This window comes from Lonchura striata, chromosome 20, assembly GCF_050655825.1.
Source record: "Lonchura striata isolate lonStrDom1 chromosome 20, ASM5065582v1, whole genome shotgun sequence".
In the NCBI taxonomy this organism is placed as follows: Eukaryota; Metazoa; Chordata; class Aves; order Passeriformes; family Estrildidae; genus Lonchura; species Lonchura striata.
Genome location: NC_140722.1, coordinates 8271331 through 8285993, shown reverse-complemented (window position 1 = coordinate 8285993; position 14663 = coordinate 8271331). Strand labels below are relative to the sequence as shown.

Below are 14663 nucleotides of genomic sequence, written 5' to 3'. Positions count from 1 at the left end.
GGACTGGTTAATGTTTAATCAGTCACAAAAACATCCTGTGGCAGAGGCGTGGGGCTCTTCCCGCTGCGGGGGACTCACCATCCTCATGGCCGTGCAGGTTCTGCGGGCTGCGCATGCTCTCGTCCTGGCTGGGGCTCAGGCTGGAGTTCAGGTGCTGGTCAGCTGAGATCCATGTGGAGTCGTTCATATCAAAGTCCTCGCTGCTCACCGATGTCTCATCCTGGAGGCAAGCAGGAAAGGGTTAACTCATGGAGCTATTTCCTTTTCTCCTTTCTCTGGCTTTAACATCTCCTCACCACGCTCCTTCCTAAAAACAATTGGGTGGGCAGCTGCTGTTCCCCGCCCTGAGAAGCCTTGCTGGCCCCTTGGGCTTCCCAAGGCCACAGCAAGCAGCCTTTCCCTGTGCAGGGCGAGGTGGCTACCCCAGCGGGGACCAGGGCTCTGCTTCCTGCCTGAAGACTTGCCTGAGCAATGGCACTGTCTCTAATTGAGGACAATTAGAAAGAGCTCACATCCTGTAGGAGCGGATGGCTGAGCCCTGGAGTTTACCCTTTAATCTCCATCCACCCCAGCGTGCTCCTGGCGAGGCAGCGGTGTGGGGGAGCTGAGGACAGGCAAGAAATGGCTCCATAAAACAACTTGGACTTTTCTGAAGTCAAATCATCTGCTACACAAGGAATCACCAGAGCACTGGCAGCAGCAGGAGCTGCTTCTGGGGCATACCTGAACACAGGTATGGATCCCCAAAGATCCACACTGCCTAATGCTGCAGAGAAGGCTCCTCCAGACCTCTCCAGAGGGATATTGCCTCTGTTTCCTGATCAAAAATGACAGCACACACCTTGGGAAGGGGCTGGGGGAGTGAGGTCCCCAGTGAGACAAGGACACCCCAGTCAGGCCAGGGACCCCAGCCAGCCGCCTGTTCCCTGACGATGGCATAGATGACATTCCTCGCTCCCACTTCTGCAGCTCAAAGGACATTTTCTCTCTCCCTCTCTCCCTTCTCACTAACCTTTACAGTACTTCGAGACACAGCCCTTGGATTGCTTCCAGTGCCGGAAAGGTCAGCCACAGGATTTCAAAACCATCATCATAAAGGCAGCACTGAGATCCTGAATGAGAGGAGGGGCTGTGGGACCTCCCCAGGCTGAACTCTCCCAATGCAGAGCTCGGGAGGAAGCAGATACATGTTCCTGTATGGACACGGTCCTTCTGGTGATCCCTTTATCTGCCTTCCTCTCCCTGCTCCCCTCCCAAAGCCAGGGGCACAGACAGCCCTGGGGTGCAGAGGAACACCGAAAATGTTTCCAGTTTCCAGAACTGCTTTCAACTCTGCTTTCCTTTGATTGAAACATTTCAAAGGCTTGTAAACCTCTCTGCTCTTGTTTTTTTTTACCCTCCCCCTGGTCCTGAGATAAAATACAATCCCCGCTCCCTTTCCGTGTAAGCAGTAATTGGCAGCACCCCTCCAACCTACGCCTGCTCCTCATAAAAACGGCCCTGTCTGGCTGCCGCTGGCTGATAGTTTTTTATTGTGAACAAACAAATGTCTTTAAAGACAGGTTTGTGCTTTTCCTCCCAGCTCCTTGTCCCTGCAGACACATCTGCTGGCTCAGGGCTCGTGCTGGCCCCAGCCCGCTCCCTCCATGTGCCTCCCGGGGAGTTTCCTGGAATTTACAGCTTGTGAAACCCTGCACGCACCAAGGGACAGACTGATGGGCAGATGGACAGGGCTCAGCAGCCCCGTGCATGCCCCCCACAGGGACACCCTAACCCCAGACCCACCAGGTGTCCCTGAGCAGCCCCCCTGTACCCAGGTGGAGCTGAACAGGAGGTAGGGACAGGCACATTGTCCCTGGCTCAGCACAGCTCCATTGCCACACCAGCCACAACGCAATCCTGCCTCTCCAGAAACTCCATCTTGTACGTACAGGAACAGAACTGCAAAGGTCTCCCTGTTGCAAACTATAAATAGTCTCTTTATTGTAAGCATTTGCAGGGAAGCAGCCACCCTAATATCTGGCCTTCTTCACAAGGCTTACTCAAGATTACTGTCAGGCTTAAGAGACAAATGCAAATGCCAAGGTCCCTGCTGCCCACAGTCTCTCACCTGTCCGGTGAGGAGGAGGAGCCTGGGGAGCGACCCATGATGTTTTTGGGTTGTTCAGATTCAGGTGCAGAGGACATCCAGCCTCAGCACCCAAACCACAACCCAGGAGGCATCATGTTCTCCATGCACTCACACATGGGGGAGAAGCACTGACACAAAGGATGCCTCGCACGCACATGCGATGTAAAGTGCTTTATAAATGTGTACCATTCTCTTGAGGTGCAATAACATTTGCCTATTATTAGAAATACTCTGGCTATCAAACTAGAAACTGATAAGCTATAAATTACTCAAGTTAAACAAGGCTGTCACACATTCACCAGTCCAGGATTCAGCCACCAGCAGAAAGTCACCCCCTGCTTTCCAGCCAGAGCTTTCTGCTTTCCAACACTATTATCTGTGGCCAAAATGCCAACAGGATGAACTTCCCAGCATCTCGCAGCTCCCACTGCACAGCCCACCCCAACAGAATGCAAAGCCAAACGTGCAGGTGGCAGCAGGAGAACCCCTCCTGGCAGTGGGAAGTGTGGAGAGAGCATCCACTGCCTGCTGAGTCTGGGCAGCCACCCGGCTCTGCCCACACCACAGTGCTCCAGGAACTCCTCACACCTTTGTGCCTCTTTACTAAAGAAAGAGAAAAGCCCCAGCCTCAAGAGTGGCTCTGGCCATCCCCATCACTCCCGCTCTGGCATCCTGCACTAGCCCTTGGCTGCATTCCTCACTGTTTGTAGGGACACCAGAGGCCACCAGCAAACTCCTGTCTCAGCACACCCCTCGGAGACCAAAGGCTGAACACTGTGACCTCCAAGTGCTGCCCATGAACTGCTGGCACTGCCTCCTCATACCAGGGACAATCCCAGGGACAGGAGGCCCCAGCAGCAGCATCCAGAGCAGTGGCTGCCCAGCCACAGCCAGGAGCAGAGAGACAGCAGCACAGCACAGAACAAATCCAGCCTCAAAGCACAGGACACCAGAGCAGAACCAAAATTTCTGGCTAGGTGGGAGCTCTGAATCTCCCTGGATGCCAGTAACCTGGCTGAAGGCTGAGCCTTGCAGTGGGCTTCCCATCCAGCCAAACAAGGAAGCGTTTCTCAACAGCAGCAACAGCCACGACTCGGAGCAATACGGTAAATGTAATCTACCCTTCCACCCTCTTTTGGCTTGCAAGTCAGGCAGCTCATTCTTTTTCCTCTCTGGGTTCTCAGGAGAATTCCCTCTGCTAATTTCTTCTTTCCTGTAAACAAACTTCAAATGAAACTTTCATTAGAAAACAGAATGCAATCCATTACCAGTGCCTGTCTCAGGACCTGCTGCCTTTTCCCCAGTTCCACACCACTCGTGGCACAGATGGAAGTGCCAGTGGCACACCAAGACCAGAGCCAAACCCTGAACCCCAGCACTGCGGCTGCCGCCCTCGTCCTTCCTGCCTTTCCCAGCTCTCCAGAGAGATCTCCTCACCCCGCAGTAAAGTCCCATCGCTTTGTTTCCAATGTTCAAGGGACTGAGCGATCAAGGGTCAGGCAGCAGAGCTCCTCTCTGCAAGGGGAAGTCAGATCCTGCTGCTGCACGCACAGGGCACACCCAAACATCGGAGCAGGGCTCCCAGCACCACTCAGGGTTTGGAAAACAAAATCCTTGCTTCTCTCCTTATCTACAGTCCAACATTCACAGCTGCTCTACAGACATTCACAGCCAATATTTTCTACGCAGCAGAAGCAGACACTCACATGTGCAGGGCTCACACTCCACATTTCTGTCCCACTTTCCATTCACGATCTTCAAGCACTGTGCCTGCAAGTGTCCGCTAAGCTTCCCAACTTCGCTGCAAGTTAGAAAACTACTCCTTGTATTATAAAGCTGGAGATCCCGGGTACTGACAGCCACCTTAGCTGGTCCAAGAACACAGAGAGTCGCTGGCAGGTCCAGGAACCTAATCAAGCCCCCCAGACTGCAAGGCTGTAATTGCTATACAATGTTTCTTCACCGAAGCTCTTCCTCCTGGAGAACAACCTCCCACAGCAAGGGCTGGAGCAGGGCAGGGGGAGAAGAAGCTACTCTTATAACCTCGTAAATATATGCAAGACTATCGGTAACCTGCTTATTTTACAGCCAGGCTCAGTTTCTCGGGGACTGCCTTCCAATCTCTCTCCAGTCATTTACATGCTGTGCCTCATGTTTAATATTCCAAGCTCCGAGTCTCAGGACGGTTTATTTTCTCTCTTTAAGTCCTTTTATTTTAAAGCATGTCCTTTCACGCCACAGCCTACTATCCCGATGGGATTTCCTTCCGCGGAGCAGGAACCGAGGCTGTGTGCCGTGCAACCTCCCAGGCACAGAGCCACGCTCAGCTTCCCACCAGAACCAGCCGTGTTTTTAGAATCAACAAAAGGCAACGCGTGACTGCCAGCCCCCAGAGCTGCTCCACTGCCACGCCGGTGCCGTGCACGACCTGCCCGGCACAGGCAGCCCCCAGACCTGCCAAACCTGGCCAGGGCAGAGCTCCCTGCGCCTGACCCCCGGCAGCGGCGAGCAGGGACGAGCTCTCAGGAAGGCAGCCTCATCTCCGTCTCAGCCACTGTTTAAACCCAGCCCTCTGAGCATGCCAAGAAGGTATTGAACCAGATTTGACCCTAACTTAACCAGTTCCGCGCAGAGAAAGGCTTACTAATGGAAGATAAAACACTCCGGGTCAAAGATTGGTACTGCAGCCACAAATGCTGTGGTGGACATCGCTTCAAAGACCCGAGAAGCACACGGGTGTACGCGAGCTGTGGCGGCGGTGAGCTGTGACTGCGCTGCCTACTCGTGTGTACGATTCCCACACCAAAGAGAACATCCCCGGCGCTCTTTGTCAGGTCACTTACGTCCTTATTTACCGCGATTGCTGCTGATTTCTACGGGACCCGGCAAAACCCGAGTAATTTCTTAGTTCCCGAAAATGGGCAAAACAGTTAATTTTAACGGCAAACGGCAAATGGAAGAGGAAGGGAAGCTCATCCCTTCGCCCCCTCCCCCTTCCCTAAGAGCTCTTCTGGGAACCCCCCGAGCATTCCCACAGCCCCGAGGCGCGGGGAGCTGCCAGGGCGGGGGGCGGCCCCGCACCCCTTCCCGGAGCCGCTGCCCCGTTCCTGCTGTTCAGCGGGGAGGTGCTGAACGCGGGGCAGGGGGGACCGGGCTGCACGGCTCCCACCACCACCCTGGAGCCCCGCACCTGCCTCCCCCGCACCTGAACTTGCCCACAGGCGTTTGCTTTTCCGTGCGAGGTGGGGACGGTGACTGATACCGCGCGGTGTGAAAGGGCACTTTGCTCTTCCTCCAGCACCGGGAAGCGAGTGTCGGGGGGGGACGGACCCGGTTTTGGAGGCGGTGGCCAAGAGGAGCAGCGCTGTGGGCTGAGCGGCCGGGGGTGCCCCTGTCCCCACCCTCCCCGACGGCCACGGGACCCCGGTAGGACGCGGTTCCCACGCGTGTGTCCCCGCAACAGCGAGGTGCGAGGCGCCGGGCGAGAGTCCCCGTCCTACCCCCGCCCGCAGGTAAATAGATACACCCACGATGGAGCCCTGCCCGCGCGTGTGCGGAGCTCAGCGTGCGGCGAGGATTGACACGTAAGTAGGGCTTTACCTCCAGGGAGGCGGCTATTTCCAGCACAATCCCCTCCCGGGGTCGGGGTTGGTGGTGATGGCGGCGCGGGGCCGGTGCCCGGGGATGGCTGGGGCCGGTGCCCGGGGATGGCCGGGGACGGAGCGCTCCCGCCGACGCCTCCTCCCACTTTCTTCGGCGCTTTTGTGCTCTTCCGGGCGCGGGGGAGCCGCGCCGGGCGCGGGGAAGGACGCGCCGCCCTCCCCCCCCCGCCGCCGGGCAGCCGGGCGGGCGACCCGCAACTTCCCGGGGCCGCGGGGCGGCCGCTCCCCCCGGAGTTGGGGCCGGGCCCCGCGGCCACCGCCCCCCCCGCCCCGCCCCGCCCCGCCCGCCGGTGGCCCCCCCCTTCTCCCCAGCCCCGCAGCGCCGCGGCCGCGTGGAGCCCCCGCGCATCTCCCCCCGCCCGCCGCCCCGGGGCCGGTACCGGAGCCCCCCGCGGGCGGGCGCCTACCTGGAGCGGAGCCCGGGGCCTGCCGGCCTGCGCCAGCCCGGCGGCGCGGCGGGGAGCGCGGGGCGGAGGGACGGAGGGACGGAGGGAGGGGGCCCGGGCTGGCGGCGCTCCGGAGAGGCTGACAGCCAGCTGCTGCCCGGGGAGAGGGGCCGGCGCTGCGGAGCGCGTCACTCCCGGCTCCCGGGGGGGGGGCCGGGGAGGCGGAGGGGGGCGAGCGGGGCCCGGCCGCGGGCGGAGGGGGCGGGGGCGGCGGGGGAAGGGGAGCGGGGCCGCGGGGGGCGGGCGCACCGGGCCGGGCGCGGCGGGGGGCGCGGAGCCGCGCCTGGAAGAGCACATTGTGGAGGGCCAGGAGGGCCCTTCCCCGGGAGGAGACAATGTCCAGGGCCGGGAGCCTGCTGGAGAGCGCGAGAATGCGCGGCCGGGGCACCGTACGGATCGGCCAGGAGGGCCGCTACCCGCCCGGGCATCCTCCGCTCCGCACGGCCCGGGGGGCTGCAGCCGATCCGGGGACCCTCCGCTCGGCACAACACCGGGGGCTGCCGCCCGTCACGGTCCGTCCCGGGGACCCTCTGCCCGCCCGGCTCGGTGCGGCCCCGAGAGCTCCGTCCCCGGGTCCGCCCGTGCGCGGGTGTAAGTGCGGAGCCCCTGCAGCGAGCCCCGGGCGCGGTGGGTCCCGCAGCCCCTTCCCTGCGCGGTGGGTGCCGCGGTGCCGAATCCTTTTGTTCCCGAGGATTCTCCCTCGCTCCGCGGGAGCAGAAGGACCCCGCGCTGCCGGCAGCACTATCACCCACCATCGCAGCCTCCGAACGCTGGAGCAGGGCTGTTGGGAAAACAGCGGCTTGCCCAGCACAGCTCTGGGCAGGGCACCGGCTGCCAGATCCCCGGGAGGATGGGGATGCTGCAGCCCAGCTCTGGCAGAGCAGCACTGGGGGTCCCGGCATCCCCCAGGCTGGTACACGCTCCCAGGCTGGGCTTCGAGGGCAGTGGGTCAATGACCTCTATCTTAGTTGGGGATCACCATGATGGGATGGTGATCCCCACGACAGTGATGGGCGCCAGCACTGCAGCATCCCCCTCCCCAGCACACCTCATGTTTCACTATTTAATGGTTACAAAGAAAATGGTTTATGAAGTAAACGAAGTGTAGCAGTTCAGTGTTGAGCCTACAATAGCATGGTACCAGAAATGGTGCCAGAGCCAGGATTGAACTGCCAGGTTTGGGTTTATGGCTTGTTAGTGAGATGTCCAATTATGATGTTATCTGTTCCAGTGTTAACCACCTCACTGCCAGCGAAGAGGCAAGGGAAGAGGGTGGCTCAGGAAGATCTGAGGCTAGAGGTGAAAATGGGCATCACTCACTACTACATTTCCATCTCCAGTCTGATCCTGGAGCCAAAGGCTGAAATGCAAGTACGGAAGCCCTGGGGGCCTTCCTCAGGAGGTGAATGCCTGGGAGGCCAGCGGGCTGTGAACCCCCAGCCACAGGGACTTCTCTGCACTCCCAGCTCCATGGCTGCTGCTCCTCCCTGAAGCTAAAATAAAATCCTGACCATTTAAGGTGAACAGGAGCCTTGCTGAGAACCTCAGCAGAGCGGGCTTTAACCCCTTCCCATTGCTGGGCTTTGTTTACTCCTTGCACTTCCTTTGGCTTCAAGCTAGACCGGCTTAAAGCCATTTGAGGGAGCACATCCCCTGGGACTGAAGTGCCTGTCCCTCCATTTGGTGAGCTTGCAGAGGCCAGGATGCGAGTTTGAAGCACAGTCACTATTCCGTGCTGCCTCACCATGTGGACACTCTTATTTTATACTAAGTGCCTTTGTGTGGGTTAGCTTAATCCACTTTGGAAATGGATTAACCTAAATTTCACATCGACAAACTTAGTGTGGAACAGCCGGGTCCACACAGTGAGTGAGGGAGGAAGAGCCATTCAGCAGGAGCTGCTGGGCAGGAGCTGTTCCCTGCACAGGAGAGGGGTCCTGACCCCAAGGGGGGTCACTGCTGTTACAAGTGGGGTCATGAGCCCGACAGAAATGCAATTGTTTGTGCCAGCACACGGGGTCATGAGGCTGGCAGAAGTGGGGCTCACCAGCGGAAGAGGGGCTGCCTCCAGAAACAGCCTGGGAGGCTCTGGGAAACAGCCCACCAAGTGCCTTTCTAGTGGGTATTTTTCGGATTCAAGTTGTCTAGGGGGAAATAACTGGCAATTAGATATAGAATTGGTAATAGTAATTTATCGAGTTGTCAGGAACAGGGGTAAGTGCCTTACGAGACTACACATTAAAAAAAACGCACACCATAACAAACCAGTGCTCCTGTTACTATATCATATATATAATATACATCAAATATATTATTTATAAGTCACTTCCTTCTCTCTCTCTTCACAATGTGTTCATTACCTCTGGTACCTGCCAGCCCTCTAACATGGACACAGATCTGCCCATGCAGAGAGCTTGGGGCTCCCTGTCTGACTGTATTGGTCCAGCAGGGTCCTGCTGGATGCCACCAGAGCTGAGCTGCAGGTCCTGGGAAGAGCCATGTCCCCACTGTGACAGCACCCACACCACAGAGCCTGCCTGAGCACCAGGCAGTGATGCTTCCAAGGGCATCACTAACAATGACCTGACCTCATCTGTTGTCATTTCCTAAGGCAAGGCTCCACAAGAATGCCAGGACTGCTGTCAAACCCAGGAATACACGACATTTAAGGCGCTGCAGGAGCTTAATTGAATGGTTGTGGTGCTATGGATTGTGGGCACAGGGATCTAGTGGTGGGAGCAGGGAGTGCAGGCTCTGGCCATCACGCCAGAGGAGTCACTGACTCATGGACGACCTTGTGCGAGTCACTTGATGTTCTTGTGCCTCTGAAAAGTAGGTTAAATAACAAACGGGACCTCCTGCATTGGGTCCTCCGTGACCATCAAACCCTGCTGAGGAATAAGCAGTGAAATGCGATTTTCTCGGGGGCAAGGCCAGGAAGGAAATGGGCAGCAGGGACTGAAGGAGGGCATGGCATGAGGGGTAGACACAGTTTTTATCCAAAAAGTGCTTTATCTGCCACCCAGAACAGAGTCAGGGAAAAAAACAGAGCATAAAGATTTGGGACATTCATTATAGACCACGTTCCTTGTGGGCTAAGGGCTGTATTCCCCCTTCATCCTCATCACTCCTTCCTTAGAAGCAGCAGTAGTTAGCATCTGGCATGGGCATGAATAAAAGGGGTTTTTCCCTTCCAGGAGCCAAGACCAAGAGAAGGAAAGGAAATACAGCTCTGTACTTCACAGGGTACACCAGTCACTGCCAAATACAGGAGCAAGAAAGAAGTTGTTTCTTTGGATAGAGTTTTGTTTTGGAGTACAGGGAATGGGTGTTTGATGGGATGGATCCCTGACAGCCAAATATCCCCTAACATTCCTTTCCACTGCCCAAACCCACAGCCCCAGTAGTGATGTCTGCACTACTCTGAGGACAGCCCTCACAGCTTATCTCTTGGTCCCCCAAATCAGAATTGAGTAACCATACACAGAACCCACACTAAACCCAGTTTTGGTCATTCTCAAGCACTGCACACGATTCAGAATCCATCCTTGTGAGTAAAACTGACTCCTCAGCTCCTTCTGTGCACACACAACTCCTGGTGTGGGTGTGAGGGGTGTGTGCAAGCAGAGAAGGTGCAAACCTGCCTGCGCAGGTTGAACAGCAGTAGAAACAAAAGCAAGCACACAATTCAAGGTTAAAAAGCTGAACCACACAGCTGCATCTTCTGTAATAACGGAAATCATTAATAACAGTTTGCACTCTCAAAGTAGTTGTCATCCAAGCTCTTGAAGAGCTTTATTAGTGAGCAAGACCTCAGAAGTCTCTCTAAGGTATTATCCCCTTTTTAAAGGGAGAAGGCAATTAAGAAACAGCCATTTGTGTGACTTGATCAAAGTCAGTGTACAGCACATCAGCACCTGAGCTTTGAGATGATGCAGAACAGCCCACCTTGCACAGCTTTCCACAGGAACAGGACAGATCCAACTGGATCCATGAGACCACTCCATGGATGTTGCAATAGCATTTTCCTCACTCTGAGACTGACATCTTTACTTTTTCCCCTGGAAATATTTCCCAGCCCCACTTTATAGACCCTGAACCAAAACCTTGTTTACAGTTCTTCTGGGAACAGCTGCCTTTGATGCTGGTTAGCACACAAGGGAATGGGCAGCAGCGCTCCATGCCAAACAGGGAATGTACTGGGACAAATGAGGAATTAAAGAGAGGTAGTGTGGCTTCTGGTCCTGCTTATTCAGTGTTCCCAGAAACAAGCTCATGCAGCTTGGCTGCAGCAGGCTTCTGATACCAAATAACAGGCACCAGGATAGGTGTGTGTGGTGGAGAGTAATCAATCCCAATTTAATTTTCCATGGATGGAGCTGTGTGACAACCATAGCCCCACCAAGAGCCAGAGAAACGTCTAAACATCCACCAGCCAGTTCTCCAGGACCTTATCTGAGCTACACAACACCATAGGGAAGTGAAGAGAGAGTGGGGAAGGGACCCCTGGCGCATGAGAACAGACTGGAGCTGTCACATAGAGTAACTAAAATTCACCTGAGTACTTCAGCGGGGTGAACTGTGCCCAGCACCACTAGAAACAGGCAATGCCACCTCCTTTCTTATAGAAAACAGCATGATTAGGCCCAAAACAGCAAAAAGTCAGAGCCTTGGCATCACTTCTCACTGGAGACAAGAGCTACAGTGGCAGGACTGACCCCAGCCAGCCCACGTCGGTCTCACTCTGTTTGCTCACAGGACACGTCACACTGAACAAACACCGAGCTCACCTGGAGCACTGGGAACAGTACTGACAGATCCACACAGCGGGAAATAAAAGCTGACGAGTTTTTACTAGCTGGGAATGCCAGAGTTAATTCCCAGTAAAAAAAAAAAAAATAAGTTGCCCTTCACTGAAAGCCACCCATTCACACCAGGGTGAAACCAGGCTAAATGGATCGGTCATCTGACCTCCTGCGTCTCATGAGCCTTTAGGCCAAGGATGAAAGTGTTGCTAAAGCATCTTTGCCAGTAAAGAACACTGGTGTGACAGCTGGACCTGGCTTTGCCTGGACTAACTCTGTCGTTAAGAGCAGATCCGAAGTTTCCCAGGCAAAGCCGGCTCCCGGCGGCAGCAGCTCTGTCCCCACTAGAGGGCTGCGCAGCCAGCAGCGAGCGAATCAATCTGCTCCTAACTCGGTGTCTCCCGGTGCCTGCGGCCGGCGGTCCCTTCTGTGCCTAAGGGTGCGTTTAGGGAACTTCTCTAGTGCTCAAAAATTAACTTCAAAATCAGCAGCAGGAAACAAACATCTTCCCAAACCATACAAAGCCTCTTGAATGAGAGCTATCTAGAGCTCAAGTCAAGTTGATCTAGAGATTTAACACCCTCTTTAATGGTCTGGGAAGTACCTTATCATCCTCATGTGATGCAAACGCATCATCCCACTTCCTTTCAAGTACTGCCGGCTTTTGCCTTCCTCACCTCTGTGAACACACACAGCGTTTCTTCAGGATACTTTCATGAAACACTCAGCTAAATCCAGGTCACAGGGCTTGTCCAGCAGCTGCCAGCTCTGCCAAATTTGCTCCTGGACTATATAGAATGCAATGCCTGCAATCTCACTACTGAACTTCCAGACTGAAAGTAAAAGCCTAGTGTGCCTTCCTCTGCAGCTGCAGGCTCCTCTCCCTGCCTCCTGCACCCCCAGGACTGGCTGGAGATGGCTCCAAAGCAGAAGGAAGCGAGTGAGCTGCCAGGGGAAGATGCATCTTAGTTGCTCTCAGAGCCTCTGAGACACTGAAGTGAGCAAGCACAGTAATGGGTAGGCCAGAGAAAAAGGAGGAGGAATTCACATTGCCAACCAGCCTCTTGCCATGAGGGTCTGTGAGCTCTCAAATCCTGCAGAGGCTTGATCCTCACCAGCACCAGACAAGACCAACTCCATGCACATCGGTGGGATTTAAGCCCCTGCACCCCCATTCCAGGATTATCCATCTATCTGAGCTAAAACATTGCTTGAAATAGTGCTCTGAAAACCACCTCAGATCCACGCACCATCACACACTCCAGGCTTACAGGGAAATTACTGGATGGATGGGATGTGTGATGATGCAGGACAAGGCTCTGTCCCTCTCAAACACAAGTCAGTGCAGCAAAGCCATAGCAACAAGGAAAACACTCTTCTTATTTTCCATCCAAGAGCAGCTCCTGCCATTCACTGATTGTGTGACCTTCTGCCAGCAGCCATTGAAGCAATCTTTGAAAACATTTCTGTATCATTTAAACCTGGTTACTCGGCCCTGGACTGTTCCTGCCAAGGTAGCAGCAACAACTCTGGAGCAGAGAGAGAGAGCCTGGCATTTCAGTGCTGGATTTGTCTTCTTAAAATCTTTCTATTCCTCCCGTCACCAGTGGAAACCCTGCCCAACAGCAGCATAAAAATTAAATCCAAGGCTGAGGTTGAGTAACACAGAAAAGACTGTCTGAAAAATGGCTGCAATAGAATAACCAATCATTTTAAAATGCTAATATTTAGTATTTGAAAATGAGGTGGAAGGATCATTATAGATAAATATCAAATATCTTCTATTAATTCCTTTTTGTTGCTAGATTGGGAAGGTCAGGAGTTCAGAGATTCTTTAATGCCTTGGAAGATACCATGAAATGGGGCTAATTCAGCACTTTGGAAAGGGTAAGGGGTCTGATTTTTCACACATGTGAGAACTGGTAAAAAAAATGGGGATAAAGGAAGATTGCCACCCCAGAAGAACCTGCATGTCCTACTGAACCCCGTATAAGCAACACGGGCCTCTGATGTTTTCCACTATCCCAGAACAGATGTTTTGACTCCAAAAAGATATATATAGAAATATATTCTGTGGGGACTCTACATTTTGTGAGCAACCACATAAAGAGCTTCTCTTCTGACAGTTTTTTGTCCCTAAGTAGGGATAAAATGCTTTTTTTAAGGTTCTTCTGCCTGTGCTTCCATCTGGAGACACTGGTGCCCTAACACTGATGTGCTTAGCAGCACTAATAGATTACACGTACACGTACTTTTTTTTCCTCCCTGAATAATGAAGTTAAAAGGCCCCTTTGGCATAAATTCACTCATTGTTACCCCAAGTGAAGTGAGTTTCTCCTGTTGCTGTTGCATACAAATAATTGCTTTTGGCCAAAGCCAAGGGAAACACGAGTCCATTGCTTAATTTATTTCTATTAACACCATCAAATGTTCGTGAGAGGAAGGCAGCAAAGTGGCACAATGGCAGCGCTCAGCAAGAGCAGCCTGGGTATGCTGGCAGATAAAACCCTTGCAGGGGATATCTGTGTAGAGCAAAAATTTTAAAAGCACGTTGAATTTTCTGCCTGTTTTGCATTTGCATAAAAGTCAGAATTATTTCTACTGTCTTTAGAGGGCTCCTTCAGTTGGCAAACACCTGGAACTCCAAAAGCTGCAACACCTGAGCTGTGCAACCTTAATCCTAACCCTGGGGAAAGGACAGCAGCAGCCTGTGTCACACAGCCCCTGTTCCACAGACCATGCTCCACACAGACTGCCAGGCTCCTCAAGGAAAAAAGAATGGCACTATCTTCTTTCCAGTGCAAAGTATGAAGAATAAAATCAGCAGGGAATGCTTGTGGAGGGATCTGACCCCACTTATTTGCATTATTACACGTATTATCTTCAGGTAGCCTCAGCATTAGCAGCTCCAGGACCAGCCACAGCTGCCTCAGGAGTTTTCACTCAAGTTACACCAGGGGAGGTTTAGGTTGAATCAGGGAGAATTTATTCACCAAAGGGGTTGTCCAGCCCTGGAACAGGCTGCCCACTATCCCTGGAGGGATTTAAGCCATGTCAATGTGGCACCTGGGGACATGGTTTAGTGGTGGGCTTGGCCATGCTGGGGGAATGGTTGGACTCAATGATCCTGAAGATGTTTTCAACCTAAAAAATTCTACTGATTCCCCAGAGGAAGCCAGGGAATGTCCCATGCCAGAAGGGACTGCACTCAAATCCTGCTGGATTTTCTCCAGCAGGTCCAACCATCTGAATCCTCTCCAGACTTTTGTCATGATGGAAAATTTCAACGCTTCAGAAGTCTGAGCAATAGGACTGATCCGTTTTTACTTTGCTCTCAGGAATCAGTTTCAGTAACACAGTGAACAGCAATTTTTACTTCTTCCAAACAGGTTTTTCCCTTGGCTGCTACGGCTTGAAAAGCTTTGAAAGCTGTGTTGCAGTGTAACGACAGGAGCACAGGAGAAGGAAAACTTTAGAGGCAGGGAATAACATCAAATAATTTGATTTATGATCTAAACCAACAACTGCTGGTTGCCTCAGCTGGTCCCTTTTTGTTCCCACATGACATATGCTTCTATTCCAATCTCTGCAAGCTTCAGGAGTATTCATGTTACCAGCA

At 53.7% G+C, this 14663-nt stretch overlaps 1 protein-coding gene across 1 annotated transcript in view; it reads right to left on the bottom strand.

The window, feature by feature from the left end:
* Positions 1 to 14663, bottom strand: part of NOL4L (nucleolar protein 4 like) — a 59590-nt gene that overhangs the window by 16549 nt on the left and 28378 nt on the right. The window contains exon 5 of the mRNA XM_021527390.4: positions 79 to 220. Coding sequence (XP_021383065.1) covers positions 79 to 220 — 142 coding nt within the window. The remainder of the gene's footprint in view (positions 1 to 78; positions 221 to 14663) is intronic.